At 32.5% G+C, this 18634-nt stretch overlaps 1 protein-coding gene across 5 annotated transcripts in view; it reads left to right on the top strand.

The window, feature by feature from the left end:
- Positions 1-18634, top strand: part of LOC143076133 (mediator of RNA polymerase II transcription subunit 15-like) — a 294855-nt gene that overhangs the window by 254492 nt on the left and 21729 nt on the right. For 3 of the 5 annotated variants that reach the window (XM_076251796.1, XM_076251792.1, XM_076251795.1), the window contains 4 exons: positions 2133-2210; positions 3814-3858; positions 14772-14860; positions 17012-17133. In XM_076251796.1, coding sequence (XP_076107911.1) covers positions 2133-2210; positions 3814-3858; positions 14772-14860; positions 17012-17133 — 334 coding nt within the window. The remainder of the gene's footprint in view (positions 1-2132; positions 2211-3813; positions 3859-14771; positions 14861-17011; positions 17134-18634) is intronic. The other 2 variants (XM_076251793.1, XM_076251794.1) reach the window with 2 other exon arrangements.

Here is an 18634-nt window from a genome sequence, read left to right as displayed (position 1 = left end):
TTTGATCATGTTTATGTGATACTTGTATATTTATATTTAGGACTATCAGCATAAATTCAATGGAGAAGGTGACACATTTCAGCGTGTGCTGCTCTTGTCTTATATAGATATATATGTATAAAACAAGGATGTAAACCATTTTTCACTTGTAGAGTACATATAATGCAGCCCAGCCATTTGAGTCTGACTATGAGAACAAAATATGATAAACTAATATGTAATTCTCCACATAGAATTCAGTAATTGGTATCTTTATATTCAGTTAATTTTGTTACTTCCTAGAAATTATGTAATCTCTGAATCATTTCTACTTAAATTGGTCCTCTTATAAAACACTTGAAAAGGCTGTAATTAAAAAACTCTTAAAAACATTTTAATAATAAGTCAAGGATTTTCATGCAGACTTTTCATACTTATTACATAATATTTACCTGTTTTACATGTATTGTGTTAGCCCACATTGTCCTTAAGAGACTTAAGTGCAGTTAAGAGTACATGATTTCATTGTACTTTAATATAAGGAATGGTTAGGAGTAGTTTCATCAGTAGAATTGATAGAAATTGTATTCTTGATTTTTGATGATCTTTCTGTTTAGCACTTTGACATTTCTGGTGATGTAATGAGAGAGAAACTAATCAAGGCATTGTGTAACGCCATCAGTTTCATCATATATAGCTTTCAAGCTGTTTTTTTTTTCAATCAGATTTTATTTTAATAAACTTGTATATAGGCAAATACATTTGCAATTCATACTTTGATATATCAGATAGATATTTTATTTTATTGGGGATACCTGATATATTGTGATCAGTATTTAATTGAATTTTTTTTTGAATTGTGTATTTTGAAGCTGCAATTAAACATGACCACCATGCATAATATCACCATTGTTACGAAGAATAATAAAAAAATCTATAAGAGGGCATAATGAATGATAGCTTTTAGGAAAAATTTCTCAACTTTACCTCTTTTAAGGAATTATCATTTAGAAAATCAATTTCTATCAAACACCTTCTACCAAAATTATTAAAATTAAAAGAAAACCCATGTAAAGGAGGTACGTAACGTTCATACCATAACAGCTAATTCATTTATCAGTTATCTAATGTGACTAATTAATAGAAATAATCAATTAAGGGAAACATTTTTAAAAATAATTCCTGTTATCTTTTTTTTATGCATTGTTCAATTTTCATTTTTTTTCTCTCACTACAATGAGCATAAATTTGGACAGGAAAATTAGAAGTATTTTAAAAGAATTTATGTGTCTAACATTTCTCAGGGAACATCCCTAAGCAAAGTGACCGTTATAGACACTTTCAAGCCTTAAGAAGTCTGATTTACGTCTATAAAAGTATTGCTGTAATAGAAATTATGATATTTTACAGTCCAGTTGAACTACAGTATTATATACAGCATAGTTGATGTCTGTAATACCTTAATGTATTTCACTGTTAAGTTAAAGCTGAAGCCCCTTAAGTTTGTAGTTTTTATATGAGTGGTTCAGAACAACTCACACTGCACACTTTCCACATAATTTTGGTCATGTTCTCATCCTCATTACTAGCAAAAAAAAAGAATTTTAAAAGATTTTTTTGTTTGTCAAACATGACATTTTAAAATCGTGAATGGAAACAAAAATGTTTTAAAGAGACAACAACCTAACCAAATAGCAGAAAAAAGCTCAAGGTCACCAATGGGTCTTAAACACAGTAAGAAAATCTGGCACCCAATAGGCAGGCTTCAGAAGGCTCCTAAACAAAATGTGTACTAGTACAGTAAAAATGGACGTAACACTAAACTCCAAAACATATAAATGAACTAAAATTAAAAAACACACAAGACCAACAAGGCAATAGGCTCCTGACTTGGGACAGGCACATAAAAGGCAGCAGGGTTAAACATGTGTTATTGAGATCGCCACCCTCCCTATACACCTCTAGCCAATATGGAATAAACAAACAGATCGCAATACATGCAGTAAAACTGAGTCCAAAGTTAGAATAGCTATAAACCTTATCCTTTTTAGATTCTTCAAGAACTGAGGACCCTTCATTACAATACTTTTGAACAACATAGCACTCTTTTAACACCCTAGTTTTTTGGGCTGACATTATATTTTACTTTGTAGAGACAAGATGCTTTCATTGTAACCTCAGCTCAGCATGTACCACAACAACAGGTATCTCAGGTCCTACCGGCTGCTTCTGTAAGCTCTTTACTTTGTTACACCCTTTATACATTGACATTCACATAATTTAGTGTTCCTATTATTCCTTGAATGCACTTGTTACACCTTGTAAACTTTGAACTTCACCTATAAATTATTGTTCCTATTATTCCTTGAATACACTTGTTACACCCTGTAAACTTTGAACTTCACCTATAAATTATTGTTCCTATTATTCCTTGCAATTGAATGCACTTGTTACACCCTGTAAAATTTGACATTCACCTTTAATTTATTGTTCCTATTTTTCCTTGAATGCACTTGTTACACCCTTTAAACTTTGACCTTCACCTATAATTTATTGTTCCTATTATTCCTTGAATGCACTTGTTACATCCTGTAAACTTTGACCTTTGCCTATAATTTATTGTTCCTATTATTCCTTGAATGCAATTATTATTCCCTGAAAACATTGACCTAATCTTTTTCCCTTTTATTCCTTGAAAGCACTAGTTCATTAAGTTAGATACAAACCCGGTACATGTAAACTGCAAAGCACACTCACAACCTGTCCAAACAAAAAATCAATGATTGAATTTGTTGAATTTGTTCATTTTCAAAAGTTGAACTTGTGAAAATGCATTATATTTTGCAGTTATTTGCTGTTTATTTTGATGTAATATGTGAAACTGCATTTTGAATGCATACATTGCATGTAGAAAATTTTGAAAAATTAAATATATAACCGGTGCAATTTGGGGGAAAAGTTCACTGTTTTCTAATGATTATGTTGTGTATAGAAACATAAAACAGTAAATTTCCCCCAAAAATCTAATTGATTATTAGCTTGATTTTATTTTGTACTAGACAGAGTACCAGAATGCCCTTCCCTAACCTGTTGAAAAAAATATAAAGTACAAATCATACCAGTTTTCCCTTTGTCTATTTTGATTCTTTTATAACAGAGCAACAATATTTAAACATTATTGTCTTACCTAATCTCTATAGGTATTTGCAATTTTTAGTAGTAAAGAGCATAGATTTCCATCCATCCATTGTATGTCTTGTCATATCTGTAGTAAATATTGTAATCTCATTCTCTTATTATTACTGAAGAAGATGAGATCAAAACTTGCTTTGTTGCTTGTGTTGCTAAATAATGAGTAATGAAAAAATGGCCATGTAAAAAAGTAGTTCTATTATAATCAAAATGAAAAATAATGTTTACCATTGTGGTTCTTCAACCAACCAATATGGTCACAGGCATGAGATTTGTAACCTTAAACTCAGCGGGAGTCTATAAAAAGATATGAAGAAATAGGGATTGTGTGAAAATTCTTTTTCCTATGAAGCTAAACGTATTGTATGATTGCATTAGGGATAGGCCTACCAAATGTTACTAAACTGCTTTTATAAGTGACCAGTGTTGGACTTTGATATAGATTGGAGCTAAGCTATTTCAATGTATGTAGAGTTTATTTACTGAGACTCCTATTTCATGTTTTTTTTTACAAATATGGGATAAATTTGTCTGATCTGTAAACAAGCTATAAACAACCAGCATTGATATTGGCATATAAAGCAATGTTAAGAAGTTATTCCTATATGCATTATAGTATAATTTGTTCTTATTTCTTTGTAGCAAATGGGTTTCAATCAGCAGGTACAGCCAGGCATGCAAAGACAGGTAAGAAACTCTGGGATTGGTTTACATCTATGAATTGTACCCTTCATCTGCATCTCACTTTTGGAAGAAAAAAAAAAGGAAAACATTTGGGCAAAGATTAGACTAGAACCAGTTCCATCCTTCTGCTCATCTTAAACATTCAAAATTTTCTAATTAGAAAATGATAGTACAAGAAGATCTGGTATGATTGCAAATGAGAGAACTAATATCTGTCATAGACCGAAGGACATGATTGTAAATGACTTTTTAGTTTGTGTAAATTGATTGATTGATAGCTTAACATCCAGTAGAAATATTTCATGCATATTCATGAGGAGTGATTTTCTTCATGAACATTTTGCAAACATTTCAAGAAAGGAGATGGAGATGACAGCTAACACAAGTCTTCTTTGAAAGACTCCCACATTTTGAAATACATGTTCTTAAATTAGGGTCACATGCTCCATATTTCAGTTGCTGTGATTAAATGTTGAAGCTTCCATACTTATTGTTAGTTTTTCTTGTAATTTCAGTTCTCATATACTAAGCTACCTTTTTCCTATAATATTAAAGATATACAAGTGCATCTATGAAGTATAGGATCATCCTATAAATAGTAGGTCACTATATTAAACAGCTTACACTTAATTGCCTCATTAACATTAACATATTGAGTTATGTTCTAGACTATAAATTGGCCTACAATAGCTGTCAGAAAAGATTGTCTTGGGGAGTATAAATACTCTCCTTAAGGTGGTATGGGAGTCTAAAATAAAAATGATAGAATTTGTTCATACTTCGCCAAAACGTAGTATCTATTGATATATGTTGAAAAATATAATAAAAATGATAGGTCACCGCGCATTTTTTCAAGCTACAGGACGTGACAAAATGACACATTTTGTATGGTTTATACAGGAAAAAACACCATTTTGGGATTAAAAACTAAACAAAATGATAGAATTGTTAAATACTTAAGCAAAAGATAGCTTTCAAACAATGTTTTGAGAATATCAAAAGAAAAGATAGGGTCACCGTATGTTTTTTCCGGCTAAAATTCAAAATAGGAAAATTCCATGTAGAATCCTTCAGAAAATGCACTGTTTTAGAGTTACCTCCCCTTAAAATGCCAATTTTATTTTTTTTTATAAACAACAAAAAATAATCAATATTTGCAAAAGTATTAATATTTATAAGTTGTATTCTTATAAATTGGTTCTTTTCAATGAAAATTCACATTTAATATCTGCATTCCTGCATCAAATTTTGCTAACTTGATAGAAAATCTGGACCTTTGTTTCCCGTTTTTTTACAATCCAAGATGGAGGAAGACACCCATACCACCTTAAATAGCAAGTTACACTGACTTTACACTGACTTAAATTAAGCTCCATGTTTGAGTTCTCAAATAGCCTGTGACCTACAACTACTTAAAGATACATTTATAAGAGCGTATAAATAGTGAAAATATTTGAAAGATTTTTTTAAAAAATGAATGTTTTGAAAAACATACTGTCTGCCATTTAAAGAGGATGGCTATTCCACCAGCATATTAGGCTTGGGCTTGTTGGGCCAGTTCTCAACAAGAGCAAACTTTGGTCCTGTTAGCGTTGCTACAACCTTTCTTTTGTTAATTTTCCTTTTCTGGTTTAAATTCACTAAACAATTATAATATTAACTGATACGAAAAACTTTGCTAACTTGGACCGAACTTATAATGATACTGAATAATATTGAAAGCAAATGGCAATTGACACGCAATAAATCAGGCCTTCTTTATATATTTATAGTTAGGAGTCAAGCGCATGAGTGATTGTCATACGACTGATGAACGAAGGACTTGCGACAAACCCATGACAGTACAATGATAAATTTGTTTCTGTCGTGTTCCCATCGTGGACATGTTGTAGCTGATGTGACCACTTGAAATATTTTTTTGACATTTTGCACGACAAAGCCACAACAACTTTTTTTATAGATCTTCCACGACAAAAAACTGTACGATCTGTTGTGAATGGGGCTTTAGTGATGAATTTTACCTATCTCAGAAAACAATATCAGTTAAGAGAAACTTTGAAAAGTAAAAAGATCAGCAAATTGATATCTACAAGTAATTAAATATATAAGTCAACAAGGCCGAATCGTTAGACTCCTTGTAGGATAAATTGCCTTTTAATGACCAATTTTTTTTTTAATCATTTCTATAACTTTGCCAATTATTTCAAAACAATTAATACTGGAAGAATAAGCAAATGTAATTAAAGTAAAATAAATTTTAAAATTGCATGTTTTGACAAGGGGAGTGAATAAGGTTCTAGGGAGCCTCTTGTTATATCCTGCTCTTTGTTTGTGGAGGCATCCCTCCATCCTATAAACAGAGTAGTATACTGGTATTCAAAAGTCATAAAATCAAAAGAGAAAACAAATCCAATTACAAACCAAAATCTGGGGGAACCACATAAGAGGAAAACAAAGGAACAATAGGCACACCGAAGTGCAACAAAAACAAACACCAACACACATTGAAACGAAGTATTTGATAACAACAGCCATATTCCGGATTTGGTACAAGACATTAAAAGAAAAAAATGGTAGGTTGAACCTGGTTTAATGGTATTCCAAACCTCCCACTTAATGGCAATGTTAAAAAAAACTACTTGACAGAAATACAGGACAAACACTGGAACATTAATAACAGAGAATGCACAAACAGACAATAAACCACAGAACAATAACGAAAATATGCCATCAACTACAAAACACCACAAGATATTAAACAGTGATGCACTTACGTAACTATACTACAAGTCAGGGCTTCATGGTAGTTAGCGTTCTTGGAAACATGTCAAACTGGGCTAAGAGTTTTCAGAATTCAACAGTTATCAGTTTTCTTATGGAATACTTGTATGAAACTTTCATTGCGGTTTTTTGTAAGGGACTGCAAATAAGAGCTGACTAAAATTAGTAATCAGGCTTCATGGTAACAAGCAATACTGTTTGATGCATTTTCTTATCATCTTCCTCTTTTATGAAAACTTGCATGTTTGGGTATCAACAGTTCTACTTGTTATGAATGAACTACCCCAGTTGACCTTGGGTTAAAGTGAAAATCTTGTTATAGGTTAAGGATGTGACGTGAAGATATGCTTTGTGATGTCAATTTTTCTAGAAAAAAAATCATTAATTGAAATATCATGTATGCTCAAAATCTATCCTGTTATAGTAAGCTTAAAAAGACCTCTGCATGACAAAAATATTTTAAAAAAAATTGTAAATTCATTTTCTTGTCTAATATATCTTGAAATAAAATTCTTTTATATTATTTGAAATAAGAGAAAAATAAGATGTTTATGAACTACCTTTTATATGTAGGAAGACAAATTGATTTCCTTCATACTTTATAAACTTGCATTATAAAGTTAAAGCTGAGACGACAGTTAAATTCTGTGGGATACAGTATTACAAGACTTATGCAATATTTTAAATCATAAAACCACCAGACTACAAAACAGCAGATCATGTTGTTGTTTTAATTCCTATTTTTCGGTCTCATATGGATTTTTCCGATATTTATACTCCTCAACTTATATTATAATACCATACTGGTAACAAGTGAGGCATACTTAAAACAGTTATATGAAGATTTTTTAGTTAAAACAATAGATTGACGTGCAAATGTATTCTGTAGATAATTTAATTCCCCTGGCTTACCTGTCAAATCCTACTCAGTCTGCCCAGTATTATCTTACATCTTCTTATATCTTGCAGCATTTCAGAACTATTGAAATTATGAGGTATTTTTGTAAATGACATTTTTTTTTAAGAAATCAAACAGGTCAAATAAATCTCAATACTGGAGACCTTTTCCTTCCACCATAAAAACTCAGAAACAGAAATAATCAGAAAAAGAAACAAATAAAAGGTCGCCTACTTAGCAGAGTCTGCAATCTGTTTTTTTTTGTGCATGTTTTATGACATGATGAATCATTTTTGTACAAAGACAATAAATAAGAGTTTTCTCCTGTGTTTTTGGCCGCATTTAGTGTCCAGACAATAACTTTTGTTTAAGTGAATGGATCTCTATAATTTTTTACCTGAAGGTTCAATACCTCTAAAGGGAGGTTGGGATTGATTTAAGGGGTTATGGTCCCAACAGTTTTAGGAATTAGGGGCCAAAAAAGGGTTAAAAAAAATTAAGCATATTTGTAGTTTCCAGACAATAACTTAAAGTTTGAGTTTAAGTGTATAATATCTCTGAAATTATACCACAAGTTTTCATACCATACAGGGATGTTTAGGATCAATTTTGGGGGGTTATGGCTCAAAGCATTTAGGAATTAGGGGGAAAAACTAGGTTTTTCTGGTAAATGGACAAATAAGACAATTTAAAAGCAGTGAGAGGGAGGTAATTCAAATACATTTAAAATACAATGTTGTGTATGTTTGGATTTACCTCCCTTACACTACTTGCAATAATGTATAAAGAAATGTCAGGTTTTGGACTATTTGCAAAAAAAGGGGGGTCAATAGGCAACAGCATAATGTATTTTTAGGGGAGGTTTATTTGCAAAAAAAGGGGGGTCAATAGGCAACAGCATAATGTATTTTTAGGGGAGGTTTATTTGCAACAGTATAGTGTATTGAACAAAAGCAAACAATATATATATATATTCAAATCATATGACCAATTCTAAGTTCTTTGACTACAGTTATTCTGTGTCAGAAACCTATGATGTGTCAAATATTTAATTACAATCCAAATTCCTTTAATTTTGAAGCAACAAATTCTATAGAAATATTATTGCATGTTTATACAGTAGATTGGAAGCCATTTGGAATCAAATTAATTACCCTCCCCCTTTTTTATCCCCTGAAGATAAAAAAAAATAGTGATTTATTATTTTCACCAAATAACCATTCACACAACTCAATTAAATTTTTACATACCTACCAGTTATGCCTGTTATGTGACAACAAGATTATTCATTGTATGTTAAAAATAAATATATTTTGGGTTTATGCTTTCAGACTTTCTGGTGTTGATTTTCTCAAATAAAAACCATAAAAATCATAGTTCCTCAATAAATTATATTTATAATCATTATATACACACATACACATGTTAAATTAAATTTTTGAATATAAGAAAAGAAAACTTTATTTAATCGGCGCAGAATGCGTGCAGATGAACTAGTGGCTGTATTATCTAGGACAGTATTTTCTAGGGTCAGACTGTTCAGTACTATTACAAAAAAAAAAGTGGTCATAACTTTTTATGCCCCGCCTACGATAGTAGAGGGGCATTATGTTTTCTGGTCTGTGCCTCCGTTCGTCCGTCCGCTTCAGGTTAAAGTTTTTGGTCAAGGTAGTTTTTGAAGAAGTTGAAGTCCAATCAACTTGAAACTTAGTACACTTGTTCCCCATGATATGATCTTTCTAATTTTAATGCCAAATTATAGTTTTGACCCCAATTTCATGGTCCACTGAACATAGAAAATGATAGTGCGAAGTTCAGGTTAAAGTTTTTGGTCAAGGTAGTTTTTTGTCGAGCCTGCAACTTTTGTTGCAGAAAGCTCGACATAGGGATAGTGATCCGGCGGCGGCGGCGGTGTTAGCTCACTTCTTAAAAGCTTTATATTTTAGAAGGTGGAAGACCTGGATGCTTCTTACTTTGTATATAGATGCTTCATGTTAAGAAGTTTCCGTCAGTTACATGTCCAATGTCCTTGACCTCATTTTCATGGTTCAGTGACCACTTGAAAAAAAAATTCAAATTTTTTGTAATTTTGAATTCTCTCTTATTATAAGTAATAGGATAACTATATTTGATATGTGTGTACCTTGCAAGGTCCTCATGTCTGGCAGACAGTTTTCACTTGACCTCGACCTCATTTCATGGATCAGTGAACAAGGTTAAGTTTTGGTGGTCAAGTCCATATCTCAGATACTATAAGCAATATGGCTAGTATATTCGGTGTATGGAAGGACTGTAAGGTGTACATGTCCAACTGGCAGGTGTCATCTGACCTTGACCTCATTTTCATGGTTCAGTGGTTATGGTTAAATTTTTGTGTTTTGGTCTGTTTTTCTCATACTATATGCAATAGGTCTACTATATTTGTTGTATGGAATGATTGTAAGGTGTACATGTCTAGCGGGCAGATGTCATGTGACCTTGACCTCATTTTCATGGTTCAGTAGTCAAAGTTGAGTTTTTGAGTTTTGGTCTTTTTATCTTATACTATATGCCATAGGTCAACTATATTTGGTGTATGGAAATATTTTATGATCTTTTTGTCAGTAGCGCAGGTTTTATTTGACCGTGACCTCATTTTCATGGTTCATTGCACAGTGTTAAGTTTTTGTGTTTTGGTCTATTTTTCTTAAACTATAAGTAATGGGTCAACTGTATATGTTGTATAGAAGCATTGTTAGCTGTACATGTCTGCCTGGTATGGTTCATCTGACCTTGACCTCATTTTCAAGGTTCATTGGTCTTTGTTTAGTTATCTTGCCTAATGTTAAGATTATGCGACATTTGTAATAAAGCTTAGCTTTATACTTAGGACTATCAACATAATATCAATGATTAGTATAGAAGGCGAGACATTTCAGCGTGTGCACTCTTGTGATGAAGTTAAAGTTTCATCAACTTGAAACTTAGTACACATGTTCCCTATGATATGATCTTTCTAATTTTAATTCCAAATTAAAGTTTTGACCCCAATTTCACGGTCCACTGAACATAGAAAATGATAGTGCGAGTGGGGCATTTGTGTACTTTGGACACATTCTTGTTTACATTTAACATAAGTTGAGAAACCAATGTTTTACGATGTTGATCATCATCTTATCATTGATGACGGACGACAAGTAATGGAAACCCACTTATGTGAACTTGGTGAAAATCAGAAACGCCCCAGCTTGTCTGGCAAAACAGCCGTTGACATTTCTCGGACACCAAGCCATTTTTATTGTGAAAATCTCGGCATTTTTCTAACTAAGAAATAACTGTCAAACTGAAAATTAAGTGACCCATGATTGGCTTCATCTGACATTTTTGGTGTCATACAAATTGTTAATTAACACCAATAACCTGTACTTGATGTCATCATATATAAACAAACCAAACACTTACATATTTTCAACAACATAATTATGGTTCATGGGATCCCAGCTTCAGACAGTTATCCTGATTGGGATCCCAGCTTTAGACAGTTCCGATTGGGATCCCAGTGTCTGATATTAATCCTGTTTCATCTAGACTGGAATCACGGCTTCAGACAGTTATCCCGATTGGGATCCCAGTTTCAGATGTATATTCTGAATGGAATCCCAACTCCAGATGCTTATCCCGTCTTATCCCGACGATTTCACCAGGATTTCATTGGGATCTCGTTTTTGTTTTCTCTAGGGTAGAACCAAAACTTGCAGAGTCAGAATTTGTGCAGTAAGTCATTTACTGTTTTAGAGTTCTGTTCCTTTAAAGATTTTAAACATGACAAATATTTTAGTTTCCAAACTTAAGTTTTCTTCATGCAATATAATTTGTAATTGACAATTGCAATTTTTTTTTTATTCCAATGGTGGTATTAATGACAATGTCAAGGTCTCATCTTTAAGCAACAATAAAAACTAAAAATCAGGCAAAATATCAAAAGCAAAAGCATGTTTAGTTTTGTTAAATCATTCCAGACTTCCAGACAAAAAAGATGCAAAAAAATTACCCCTGCAGTTTATGTAAGTTTCTACATGATATTGTTGAAGTATTACAAAGAGATACCAGGTGTTTTCTGACTTAATATTGTCAATCATAAGGATTTTAGACTTTATTATCAATCTTTATACCTGAAGACCTTTTTTTACAAAAATTGTTTGACCTTTCCTTTTGTTTCAAGGAACATTTTTCACCATAAAACTGATAGTAAACATCTTTAAAGGACAAAAGGACAACATTTAAAGATATTTTTCACAATTCGGATATTCTTCTTAGGAAGTAAAAAACCTAAAAATTGAATAGAGGAGATCAAAACTTTTTTAACATTACGAATTAAGAATTTAGTATGAAGAATGCTATTGTTACCGGTAAATGCAAAAGATGATGATAAAATTGATTTCTTCTTTTAGAATTACAATTGCAATATTGTCAATTTTATATTGTGAATTTGATCTAACTCTGTATAATAAATACTGATACCAGCATTGATTAGACTCTTACCTAAAGAAAGCTACCTGGAAATCAATTGTTCATCTTACAAATCTCTTACAAATCTAATATAGATTTATAATTAAAATAATATTAGCAATAAGAATCACATTGTTTTTTCTATGATAAGTTGCTGATTACCAACTAATTACACCATTCTCAGTTTTCTCCAAAAATGGAAATAAAATGACAAATTTTATCTCTTTTATCTTGCCTGGATGAAGGAAGTTAAGTCAATGGTTTTTAGTATGCAGTTGTATGTAGTTGTATTGACATGGGCACATCTTATTTTAATGGAAATTATTTGGCCCTTTACCTTCAGTCATGCATCATAAAATATCAGAATAATTTGCACATTAAACATTATTTATAGTTTTATTTTGAATGTATATATTTTGCAAGCGGTTTGTCAAAACTATTCAAAATGCAAATAAAAAGTCAAGAAAGTTCTGCAATTTCTAAATCATTATCTTTACTTCAGACTTTCATGAAAACATAGACTATAACAATCAATCTCAATACAACAGTTAAGTAATCAAATAATCTGAGTTAAATATGCTTAGATATTTATAAATATCATTAGAATATTAATAGGTTGCCAAATAAGGCAAATATAAATGTGGAAACCCCCTAGTTTTAAATAACATTGACTCAGACTCCAGAAAATATCAGTCACCAATTTCACCGTTTTAAGATAAAATAATTACTTGAACTCTGTAAATAAAATACACATACAAACTTTAAGCTTTTTAAAAGCTTTCCCTAATTGAATATTCAATCGAAATGGATCCCTAGTTTAGAAAAAGGCTTTGCTATCAGAAATACATCCGATCAACTGGGCATTCAAGTTTTGCTTTCCCAATTTGTTTTTCCAAAGTCCCGTCTAATGTCAAAACACGCCCTTTTTCCCATAAAACCAAATGACTCGCGGAATTTATATCAATAGGTACTGAAATAATACACAGACTAACATAAGTCAGATAATTTATCATACAATATTCAAACAACAATGAACACATATTTAACCAGTTTATTCATGGAATATTTACCGTTTAAGAAAGGATAACTTGTACTCGAAAGTTCGTGATGAACTTTGGCGAATTTATTAAAAGTGTGCATTTAACTAAGCATTCTCAGGTTTTAGTAATTATCGAAACTAATAAAGTCCAACATGATTACATTAATATTATAGTTTTAAATTGACTAAACTACGTTAACCACTGAATTTTATATTCAAAACATGGCAGTTTATCTAAACACCAGACAACGATCATCTACCAAAATATGTTCACGACAGTTTCATGAGTAATTGCCATTATGATTTTTGTATATGCATTCATTATCAAATTTACATGGAGGCGAGACATACCTCTGTATCAACAGTTTATTATTAAATTTAAGAAGGATGCTGTTTGAAGTAAATTTTATTTTAAAGAAATCAAAATTGAAAAAATAGTTACACCAGTGAATGAAACTCTACTGGATTTGAAGAAATTAAACATAAGAACCGGGGTTTTCAGAATTATTATCCAGATATAATATACTTTGCATGCAAAACCCCTACTTGTGATGTAAGTTTTTTTTAATAAATCTGTTTGATTTTATTTAATATTTAAACATTGTCACTGAAACTGATGAATATTTTTTTTTGTCTTTGTGCCATTATGTAAAGATATGAAATATAATTGCAAATAAAATGAAGTGGTTATCAGATATGTTTTTCATTTGATTATCACATTTCTGTACAATTTATAAATGACATAAAACTTCTTAGTGGATGATATGTACTATGTTATATACTACATATTAAACTGAGTAAATCATGTACTACAGTTAAAATTATAATTTTTGTCATCCAATAAGTCTGATCCTTTAATGTTATGTCATCAAAATGCACAGTTTGATTAGACAAACTAAATTACCAAATTTGAATAAGTTATTGAAAAATTGAGAGGCCACACAATAATTAAGTTATTACCAGAGATATCAGATGTTTTGGAAGGTTAAGCATAAGACTTATATCTAAGTAACAGATGAATAGATTTAAAATATACAAGAAAAAGAAAAAAAAAACATATACCTAACATTTTAACTTAAGTTTTGGGATGTACAAATTTCCATTACAAATACCAGGAATTATAACAGGTGCTTTGGAGTGTTAAGAATATCATGCATTGGACAACCAGGACAACAATCTCGGTAATGAGTTATTCAGTAAGTGTAAAAATCAGTACATGGACCTGGGTTTATCTGTGAAATTTATTACATATTGTACTGGGCACACATGTAAGCCAAACAACTTTTCAACATCATACATTTTTGGCTGGGTTGGATGAAGTACAAAACTGACATTTAGTATGGTGGTGTATGCAAATGGGCAGGCAGGTGGTGGGTTTCTAATTTGTGTAGTCCACTCCTCCTACACTTTTCAGCCCAGATCTCCGAAACTTGACATGAAGATTGTGCATAGGTTGAAGTTGTGTAAAACTTTGAACTTTTCTTTTCTTTCATAAAGAATTACAATAAAAATCATAGCAGTGCCACCATCGCACTGGGAATGATTTACCCTCAATAGTTTACAGATAATTCTTTCATCAAATACATCTCATTCCAATCTTTAATAATAATTATGGAACAATTTAATTTCTACAACTTTTTTACTTTGACATTTGGTCTTGTAGAAAGATTTGAGGTAATCTTATTCTAATCATGACTTTGTTTATTACAGAATATGAATCAGAATGCAGCTGCAGGACCACAACAGACCATGCAGTCTCAGAACCCACAATCTATGGTCCACTCACCAGCACCACCTATGTAGGTTATTTATTATATATATAATATGGTACAGATAACTTGAAGTATACCAGAGAAATATAGATTCCACAACTGCAACAAATGTGTAACATTATTTCTCCACTCGAGACAGTTAAATTTTAATATTTTAAGTGCGAGGCTTGCCCGGCTGTTTAAATAATTCAAATTTAACTGTTGAGAGGGGATAAATACACGAGTTACAGTAGTGGAATCTGTTTCTCTTATGATTTTTATCAAAGATTTGAGGAAAGATGTGTACTTTTGATGTGACGTCATCAGGCATGGTCAACTTTTTTCATGGCGTCACAATAAGAAATTCAGAAGAAAACAAGAAAACTTAACGTCACAGTTAAATTTCAACCAATCATTTGCCGAGAACAGATTTTTCACAAGTGAGGAAAAATATTTTTCTCACACCGGTCAGGAATTGTGAAAATAGCACAAAAATTAGAGAAAATAGTAATTATAATTGTTAAATAACCATAACTTGTAACCTGAAAAACATTAAAAAAAATTGTTATTCATTGTACATCACTTCAACAACATATTAACCACAGAATAAATCAATACATGAAAAAAAACCCAAAAAAAACCAAGAACACAGAAAAAAAATATTTAGATTATTTAACTTTAATAAGGCCACATAAATCATAATGGTTAAAAAAGAGAAAAAAAGCACTCCATGCTAAGAAATTAGATTAAAATTACGTAGGGTTAACACCATTTTCATGATTTTACTTACAATTGTAAAACTACACAATATTTTGAAGAAATTATACTTTTACAGTTTTCATAGCTGCAGATTTCATTATCGGTAAACAATTGTGTGTGAACAGCATGGGCAAACTTGGAAAAAAACATTCTTTTCTATTTCTATTTTTATTTTTATACTTTTATTTATCCTTGTTTTTTTCTTTTCTTTCTTGTGTGATATGTATGGAGAGGAAAGACATGAAAAATGTGTATGAAAAATGTCAAGTCAAGTATTTATATGTGAAACTGTGTCTATGGTGTTAGGTTGGTTATTTGTTTATATCATTGACCATTTCTAATGGTCAAAATGAACTTGGACACTTACTGACTTTGTTGTAAAGGCAAATGTCAATTGTCCTTGTTTAGAATATCTGTCCAAGTGATAGTGTTTGTTCACTATTTGATAATAGACAATAATCAGCCTCTTCAAAGGATTTGTGCAATTCAACTATACTATATATTTTTTTTTTCATTTTTGAAACTGTACAGTAATCTAAAATTGCTTATATCCTTTTCATTTGAACTCTGGTGAATAGTTCTCTCATTGGCAATTATATTACATCTTCTGATTTTCTTATTGTCTGTATCAAGACATTGTGTGTTCCATGAACTTAAATGTGCGATAACTTTACATTTGATTTGATATTTGGTGTTTTAACGCCACTTTAAAGCACTGCATTTAGGCTCTTTCGCGGCAGCCAGTTTTTAATGGTAGAGGAAGCCGGCGTGCCCGGAGAAAACCACTGACCTTTGATAAGAAAACTGACAATCCTAGTCAATTGAGATTGGAGTCAATGAGCGGGGTCCAAACTCACAACCTCAGTGTTGACTGGCTAGTGATTGCAGTAGTAACTACTTAGACCACTCGGCCACTGAGGCCCCTGATAACTCTACATGTTACAATATAAAAATCTTTAGTCTTGATAAGTGTTAATTATATTAGAGCAGATTAATTGATTGATTGGTTTTTGTTTTATTTTAATTGGCAAATATTTTATGGCCAAAAAGACTATAGAAATACCTTAAAAACATCAAATTGCTTCACAAAAACCCTTACAATGTTAGAAGCACATTGTACAATCTCCAGGAAATTACTTTGCAAGTTTTCTCTCTCTCAACACTATTTAGGAATGTTACTGATGATTTCTCTTGAATGCTCAATTTCTTGTCAATGAGATGTTGAAGATAAAATACAACATTTTACTTCTTTTTTAAATACAGAATTTGATTCAGGTTTGTATAATGCAAAAAAAGGTTCTTCTCTAAAAACCAACAAGTTTCCTATAACAAAGTTTTAGTTTCATTTGAATAAGTTGTAAGCGCCTATAATCATATGTTGTTCAAGAACATTTATATTTGCAAGTCAATAGTCATAAATGCTTTATATTATCTCCACAGGTCACAAATAGCCTCCTCCCCAATGTCTATGATGACCCCATCACCGGTACCTCCTTCTCCAGCTGCCAGAGGTCAAGGAATGTATGGAGTACCCTCTCCCAGTAGTAACATGAACACACCAGGTGGGTAGACAATGATTCCTAAGAATGTATGGAGTACCCTCTCAAAGTAGTAACATGAACACACCAGGTGGGTAGATAATGCCTCCTAAGAATGTATGGAGTACCCTCTCAAAGTAGTAACATGAACACACCAGGTGGGTAGATAATGCCTCCTAAGAATGTATGGAGTACCTTCTCCCAGTAGTAACATGAATACACCAGGTGGGTAGATAATGCTTCCTAAGAATGTATGGAGTACCTTCTCCCAGTAGTAACATGAACACACCAGGTGGGTAGATAATGCTTCCTAAGAATGTATGGAGTACCTTCTCCCAGTAGTAACATGAACACACCAGGTGGGTAGATAATGCTTCCTAAGAATGTATGGAGTACCTTCTCCCAGTAGTAACATGAATACACCAGGTGGATAGATAATGCTTCCTAAGAATGTATGGAGTACCTTCTCCCAGTAGTAACATGAACACACCAGGTGGGTAGACAATGATTCCTAAGAATGTATGGAGTACCCTCTCAAAGTAGTAACATGAACACACCAGGTGGGTAGATAATGCCTCCTAAGAATGTATGGAGTACCCTCTCAAAGTAGTAACATGAACACACCAGGTGGGTAGACAATGCTTCCTAAGAATGTATGGAGAACCCTCTCCCAGTAGTAACATGAACACACCAGGTGGGTAGATAATGCTTCCTAAGAATGTATGGAGTACCCTCTTCCAGAAGTAACATGAACACACCAGGTGGGTAGATAATGCTTCCTAAGAATGTATTAAGTACCTTCTCTCAGTAGTAACATGAACACAACTGGTGGGTAGATAATGCTTCCTAAGAATGTATGGAGTACCCTCTCCCAGTAGTAACATGAACACACCAGGTGTGTAGATAATGATCCTAAGAATGTATGGAGTACCCTCTCCCAGTAGTAACATGAACACACCAGGTGTGTAGATAATGATCCTAAGAATGTATGGAGTACCCTCTCCCAGTAGTAACATGAACACACCAGGTGGGTAGATAATGCCTCCTAAGAATGTATGGAGTACCTTCTCCCAGTAGTAACATGAACACACCAGGTGGGTAGACAATGCTTCCTAAGAATGTATGGAGAACCCTCTCCCAGTAGTAACATGAACACACCAGGTGGGTAGATAATGCTTCCTAAGAATGTATGGAGTACCCTCTTCCAGAAGTAACATGAACACACCAGGTGGGTAGATAATGCTTCCTAAGAATGTATTGAGTACCTTCTCTCAGTAGTAACATGAACACAACTGGTGGGTAGATAATGCTTCCTAAGAATGTATGGAGTACCCTCTCCCAGTAGTAACATGAACACACCAGGTGTGTAGATAATGATCCTAAGAATGTATGGAGTACCCTCCCAGTAGTAACATGAACACACCAGGTGGGCAGATAATGCTTCCTAAGAATGTATGGAGTACCTTCTCCCAGCATTAACATGAACACACCAGGTGGGTAGCAATGCTTCCTAAGAATGTATGGA

This window comes from Mytilus galloprovincialis, chromosome 5, assembly GCF_965363235.1.
Source record: "Mytilus galloprovincialis chromosome 5, xbMytGall1.hap1.1, whole genome shotgun sequence".
In the NCBI taxonomy this organism is placed as follows: domain Eukaryota; kingdom Metazoa; phylum Mollusca; class Bivalvia; order Mytilida; family Mytilidae; genus Mytilus; species Mytilus galloprovincialis.
The sequence above is the reverse complement of the archived record's forward strand: the minus strand, read 5'-3'. Positions and strand labels throughout refer to the sequence as shown.